Source organism: Limulus polyphemus, unplaced genomic scaffold (genome assembly GCF_000517525.1).
Source record: "Limulus polyphemus unplaced genomic scaffold, Limulus_polyphemus-2.1.2 Scaffold369, whole genome shotgun sequence".
NCBI classification, from domain to species: Eukaryota; Metazoa; Arthropoda; class Merostomata; order Xiphosura; family Limulidae; genus Limulus; species Limulus polyphemus.
The window spans coordinates 309,326-316,726 of NW_013665979.1; the positions used below are offsets into that span (position 1 = coordinate 309,326).

The 7,401-nt window shown below is 33.8% G+C and overlaps 1 protein-coding gene across 2 annotated transcripts in view; it reads left to right on the forward strand.

The window, feature by feature from the left end:
* LOC106457749 (glycine receptor subunit alpha-2-like) overlaps positions 1–7,401 on the forward strand; it is a 93,140-nt gene that overhangs the window by 36,782 nt on the left and 48,957 nt on the right. For both annotated transcript variants that reach the window (XM_022383770.1, XM_022383772.1), the window contains 2 exons: positions 387–490; positions 1,736–1,803. In XM_022383770.1, coding sequence (XP_022239478.1) covers positions 387–490; positions 1,736–1,803 — 172 coding nt within the window. The remainder of the gene's footprint in view (positions 1–386; positions 491–1,735; positions 1,804–7,401) is intronic.

The following is a 7,401-nucleotide window of genomic DNA, read 5'->3' on the forward strand; positions in this document are numbered from 1 at the left end:
CATACATACGCTTTCTTTTTCGAAAATCAACTAGTTTTTACACGAACAAAAAAAAAACCTTAAATGTGCATCACCCAATTCTCTTTAACAGATTATCCTTCTACTTAGCACAAAAACTATCTGAAACATAACGCGGTCGGGGTAACATTTTCACTCACAACCCGGCGTTCCGGTTCGTTCCGACCCAATTCCAACTAAAATGTATCATAAAAACCATGTGTTCCATAAGCTAAGTTCTAATCTAGCGATAACAACCATAAACTTAAATGTAAAATCCAGATTAAGCTGGTGGTACTCACTTCTTTAGCTGACGTAGAAAATATTTTTATTTAAATATAAGGAATTTTAAATGTTTTAAGCTGCATTATTCATATTTCCCCATATAGGCCTAGTCACAGAAGATCCACCCAGGGAACAATAAATGACTTAGACATGCTGGACGAACTGCTAAGAGATTATGACAGACGAGCTTTACCCACCAGTTATCTTGGTACGTATGTTGTTTTTCTTTTTCTTATCATTTTTTTAGATTGGAGGGGGTTTGTTTTTAGAGCAAAGCCACATTGGGCTATCTTCTGTGGCCACCGTGGGGAGTCGAACCTCGGACTTTAGCGTTGTACGTCCATAGACTTACTTCTGTCCATTCTGTCCCATCGGGGACTTCAGGGAAAGAGGAGGAAAATTTTGTTGTATCTAATGTAGAAACTACCGCAAAGAAGGTGAGGCATTAAGTAACAGAAATGGGGGATTCTTTCTAAATTCCACGTTTTTAAAACTTGGAAAGATGTCACACAGATGTATTAAACAAATACAGTCAACGTTTATTAGTATGCAATAAATTTAAAACGAATGTCTCCAGTCTCAAATTACAATAACAAATTGTTACTGCTATAAAGTTAAAATACTGTGAGCCTAGGATTAGTCTTATACACTCTACACGTTACGACGTCTTACTGCGTCATTATCAGGAGTGCAATATTTTGTTAGAGTTAAGACCTATATACAATTTCAAAAGGCCCATACGGTATGGCCAGGTGGTTAGGGCGCTCGGCTCGCAATCTGCGGGTCGGGGGTTTCAATCCCCGTCACACCAAACATGCTCGCCCTTTCAGCCGTGGGGGCGTTATAATGTGATGGTCAATCCCACTATTCGTTGGTAGCCCAAGAATTGGCGGTGGGTGGTGATGACTAGCTGCCTTCCCCTCTAGTCTTACACTTCTAAATTCTGGACGGCTAGCTCAGATAGCCCTCGTGTAGCTTTGCGCGAAATTCATAACAAACAAATAGTTTCAAAAATCACACGATCAAATTTACACATAATTTAGCTTCAAGTATTCACGCCACCTATTAACAACATTTCTCTCTAATCCTTACTTAATACTATAAAGTTATTGTTTTTACATTTGATTATCTCAGAAGATTCACGAATATTATTACCACTGATGGTTGCAAGTTGTGCTAAAATAACAGTTTTTCCCTTTGAATCGAGCATTTAATTTCATTATTATATTCGGCTAAAAACTAGATCATCATTTCAGTATTATTTCTAATATTAGTGACTTTTATAGTTTGCCATAATGGTACTTCATTTAATAGAGATGTACGTTATTATAAGAACTAAAATGAATGAAACCAGTTCTGACGTCTCATAAAATAAGATATTTGTTCTACTATCCTTATGTATACATTATTTAGAACGTGGATATAAGTATATGTTATATTTTCTTTACACCAGGTATCCCGACGGTTGTGTCATGTCAAATATACATCAGAAGTATTGGTTCCATTAACCCTGAAACAATGGTAAGCTATAGATTATCGAAAAGCTGTGTTTTAGCAGTCACTTGATATGTTAGTGAATTCTACATAAGGCCAGCTTGAAAGACATTTTAAGAAGCATCTGGTGGAGTTGAAAATAGTTTTTTTTTTACAATTTGTCTAATTATATTCGGTTATGTAAATTGTGAAATAATATGTGAAGGGTTAACTGAGATGTGGATGTGTGAACAAATCATGAAAACGTTTATATATATATATATTTCGTGTTGGTTTTCACTCTTTTATGTCTGAGGTCTTTAACGTGAGGTTAATGATAGATATATATATATAAACGTTGCACATAAAGAGTGGTTTGTTTGTTTGTTGAATTTCACGCAACGTTACTCGAGGGTTACTCTGCGTAAGTCGTCCCTAATTTAGAACTGATAGAATAGATGTAAACCAGCTAGTCAATAAAACCCACCGCCAACTTTTAAGATACTCTTTACCAATGGAAAAGGGAATTGACTGTCACGTTATAACGCCCTCATGGTTGAAAGGGCGAGCATGTTCGGGGACAAGATATGAAACAGCAATCAGCAGAGTTAGGCCATAAAGGACGAACAAATGTGAAAGATAAAAATAAGATTAGTCAGCAGTGTACGAATTGTTTCAAGACATACATTACTAGGAATCCTTATTTCATGAAATACCGTAGTTGAACATTCCTTGTTTCATGACGTACATTATTAGACTAATCCTTGTTTGAAGACATACAGTACCTTGTAAAAGTATTCACCCATACCAATAATGTCACATTTTGATTAAATACAAGCAATGTAAACAAATGTAAAAGTATTCACCCCTACCAATAATTTCACATTTTGGTTAAATACAAACAAAGTAAACAATTGTAAAGGTATTCACCCCTACCAATAATGTCACACTTTGATTAAATACAAACAATGTAAACAATTGTAAAGGTATTCACCCCTACCAATAATGTCACACTTTGATTAAATACAAACAATGTAAACAATTGTTTTTTAATGAACTTATTTTTATTCAGAACTTTAATGATCAAACTTAACACTGTTATGTGTGAAGGAGGTTGAACGTTAGCAAAACCTGCAAAGAAAATATATAAATTGAAATTTGTTGATTGCATAAGTATTCAGCCCAAAATGTCAGTACTTGGTGGAAGCACCTTTGGCAGCAATTACTGCTCTGAGTCTTTTTGGAGAGGTCTCTACCAGCTTTGCACAATGGGATGGTATGATTTTTGCCTATTCTTCCTGGCAAAATTACTCCAACTCTGACAAGTTTGTTGGGGATCAATGATGGACTGCAATCTTCAAGTTTCTACACAAATTTTCTATTAGATTCAAGTAAAGATTTTGACTGGGCTACTCAGAACATTCGCTTTCTTTTTTTGAAACCACTCCAGTGTGACTTTGGCATTGTGCTTCGGGTCATTGTCCTGCTCAAATGTGAATTTTCGACCCAGTTTTAGATTCGTGGCTGACTCAAGCAAGTTTTCCTCTAGGAGTCGCTTGTACTTTGCACATCTTCCCCTCAATCCTGACAAACTTCCCCATCCCTGCTGATGAGAAGCATCCCCATAACTTGATGCTGCCACCCCCATGCTTGAAAATTCGGGTGGTGTTGACTGGTGATGTGCTGTGTTGGGTTTGCGCCAGAAATAACGCTTTGAATTTAGACCAAAAATCTCAATTCTTGTCTCCTCTACCACAAAACCTTCTGCCGCATGTCTGAAGTATCATTTATATGCTTTGTCACAAACTTCTACGAGATTTAAGATAATTCTTTTCCAGTAATGGCTTCTTTCTTGCCATTCTCTCATATAGGCTAGCTTTGTGTAGGGACCGAGATATTGTCAGTGTATGAACACTGACTCTCATCTCAGACATGGAACTTTGCACATCTTTTAAAGTCACTGTTGACTTTACAGTGACATCTATAACCAGTTTCTGTTTGCTTGGCTGCTTAGTTTGAAAAGGTGGCCTGATCTAGATGGTGACTGGGTGGTATGAAACACATTCAACTTCTTAATGATAAAATTCACCGTACACAAAGGGATAATCACTGACTTTGAAATTTTCATGTAACCTTCTCCTGATCTGTGCTTATCTACCACTTTATCCCTGCCTTGTTTGGAAAGTTCCTTGGTTTTCATGGTTGGTTTGCCGTATCACTATGTGAGTTGTGTTTTGCATTTACTCTGAAGTAAAGTAAAACCCTTTTGAGTACACACACAGACAGGGACCATTATACTAATTTTATGACCGTTCAGGCTAATCTTTTGCACCTGAACTGATTTAGGGTTGCTGTAGCAATGCAATTGGGAATATTCTAATTTTCCTTTAAAATCTAACTTACTTATATAATATCAGCGTTTTTAGCTTTCTCAGTTTGAAGCTGATTGTGTAGATTCTAAATATAAAGTCCCATTTGAAAGTTTCATGATGGCAAGCTCAGACGGCAACAAAATATGGAAACTTTACAGGAAGGGGGAGGAGGTGAATACTTTTCCAAGGCACTGTACATTACTATAGTGTTCCTTTTTTTCATGACATTTAATTCTTTGGTAACCCTTAGTCTAACATCTTTTCGACGTGTTTTTATTTACTTGTCTCAAGGCATATACTGTTTCTGTAATTATAATAAATATGAAATAGAATACAAAATTGTTTCAGTAAAATACTACTATATGAATGAAACAATATGTTCACGTAAATATTTACATATATACCAGAGTGAATTAGACAATACAGACGTTCCAAAGAGTAATCCAACAGAAACATTATTATGTAAAATGTAACAAATCAAAGCTTAATTTCCCCAATTAATCATTTCAGTCTAATGGATACATATATCTTCTCCTTCAGATCACTGCCGTGGGCACAACCTTTATTTTAGCCTTGAGAAGTGTGATATTAAGTAAATTGTCTGTGAAATAGGTATGCAGTAAAATCAGCCATTATACAGTTATTGAAAAAAAAACAACATAAACATTGTATATTAATTACAAATGTTCTGAAATAAATGCAAGAATAATTGTTACTTGATCCTTCTTATAATCTGAGATAATTGCCTAATTTATTTTTACAGATGATTATGATACCTTGATATGTGATGGTGATATGACATGTAATAAGCGAGATATAAGTTATTATACCACATTACATGTGTTTCTGAGTGCATCTAAAAATAAACCGTACATTAGAAGAATTGCTAAGTTATAAAGGTCGCAGTTAAAGATTCAAGTATTATAAACACAAAGATGATTCGACATTCGACAATAGAGAATGAACAGGTTTTACTCGAGATTGACATTGACCAATAGAGAATGAACAGGTTTTACTCGAGATTGACATTCGACAATAGAGAAATTACAGGTTTTACTCGAGATTAAAATTCGACAATAGAGAATGAACAGGTTTTACTCGAGATTGACATTGAACAATAGAGAAATTACAGGTTTTACTCGAGACTGACATTCGACAATAGAGAATGAACAGGTTTTACTCGAGATTGAGATTCGACAATAGAGAATGAACATGTTTTACTCGAGTTTCACATTCAACAATAGAGAAATACAGGTTTTACTCGAGTTTGACATTCGACAATAGAGAATGAACAGGTTTAACTCGAGGTTGACATTCAGCAATAGAGAATAAACAGGTTTTACTCGAGGTTGACATTCAGCAATAGAGAATAAACAGGTTTTACTCGAGGTTGACATTCAGCAATAGAGAATAAACAGGTTTTACTCGAGGTTGACATTAGCAATATAGAACGAACAGGTTTTAAATAACTAGAAACTAAATGAAGTAAGATGCCAAAAATTAGTAATTCCTTTCTCGCCTGGGAAAGTAATTTGATCTATAAAATATCAATAATGTGGCGTCTGTGCTTATAATATGTCCTCCTCTCTGCATATGTAAAACGTTTATACGCTTAATAATGTAACATTTTGATTAAGACAAAATAAATGAAGTGAAAATTGAAGATAGAGATATTATAGACCAAATAGCTGGATTATTGGAACTGCTGTTGAAACAGAGACGGGAATTCAAATCGTTCTGGGTATCCTTTTTACTTATTCTATAACCACAAATAGTTTTAACTATATAATTCATTCCAATGTAGCTTTAAAACTGGATGACTGAGATACTTGACGTCAAAGTGAATTCATGAAAGAAATGTATCTTTTATCAGTACATTTAAGGCATTATGGAGCAACACCAAACAAGTATTTCTTCACTCTCACTTTGAGATTCATAGTAACAAGCAGAATAAATTCTTGTGGCTAAAAGTGTCCATTATGTACATATTTATACTTTATTGCGTGTTTTTCATTTGAAAAAAAAGTGTTTTCATCTAAGCCATCTGAGAACTGTCCTTGCTTCGAATTCTTTGTTCTCCGGTTCCATTTAGATTCAGAAAACAATTTGCTCAATAGAAATGCCCGAGTCAAGCCTCTTGAAAAGCAATGTCATGTGTCCGAGTAAAAAAAAACGAATTCATGAAATCATTCGGCTCAGTGATTTTATTAAAAAGCTCTAGAAATAGTTTTTATACCAATAAATGAAATAAACTAATTTTATGTTTGGTTATAATTTATGCTTCTCACAAATAATATGTTCATATTTGATCACTTTAATAAACATAGCACATGGCTTTCTGTAAATAAATTAGTGAGCAATTTTATCATGGTTAATAACTTTTACATACAGTACTATAATATGTTTACTACAGTTGATATAATAATAAGATGTTTTTAGAAGTCGGAGGTGAGAAATGACTTAATTAACATTAGGTACGTTACTCAAATCCTCTAAGGTAAACAAATCATCTTAGAACTATTATAATCTACACTATGAGAGGGACGTATTTACTACATACATACATATATTTCAAAATAAAGAAATACTGATTTTTCTTTATCGTACTTTTATGGTTTAATCCTTACATATACAAGTAAATAAAATACGGTTTAATTTATTATAAAATTAGTAATAAACCAATGAGGTCGAGAACTACAATTATTTAACGCCAACCGTAAAATGTGTCAGAAAGTTAGAATAACAAGTCATTATGTTGCGTTCTTATCTTTTCGTATCTAGTAATCGCCAAAGCATAATATCGATAACTAATATTTAAAAGCTCGTTTTCAAGTCCCCCACTCGAATAAGCATCATTACAACTACAGTGTACACATTTATCACAGACTTCTTAAAATATAAATAATATATAATGTGACGTATTAAACCCACCATGTTAACACTGATCGATATTTTCGCTCACTTCTTAAATAGTGCATTTTTTTCAGTCTTTGTATATATTTGAGGATACTGGAAGTATTTTCTACCATTTTCCTTGCTATTCGTTTTCTTGTTTTGGTTATAAGCGTATACAGTATTTAACTATCTAAAGAAGATGTAGATAAAATGTACACAAAACTAATGTACAGAACTGGAATATCTATTTCGTGATTGTAAACAAATAATGACGTTGTAAAACGAACATACTACTTATATAAGAGAGGTAATATTTAAAACAAGTGTTTTGTATAGGATTTAAGAACTCGCTATGTATATACTTAAAACATGGTATACA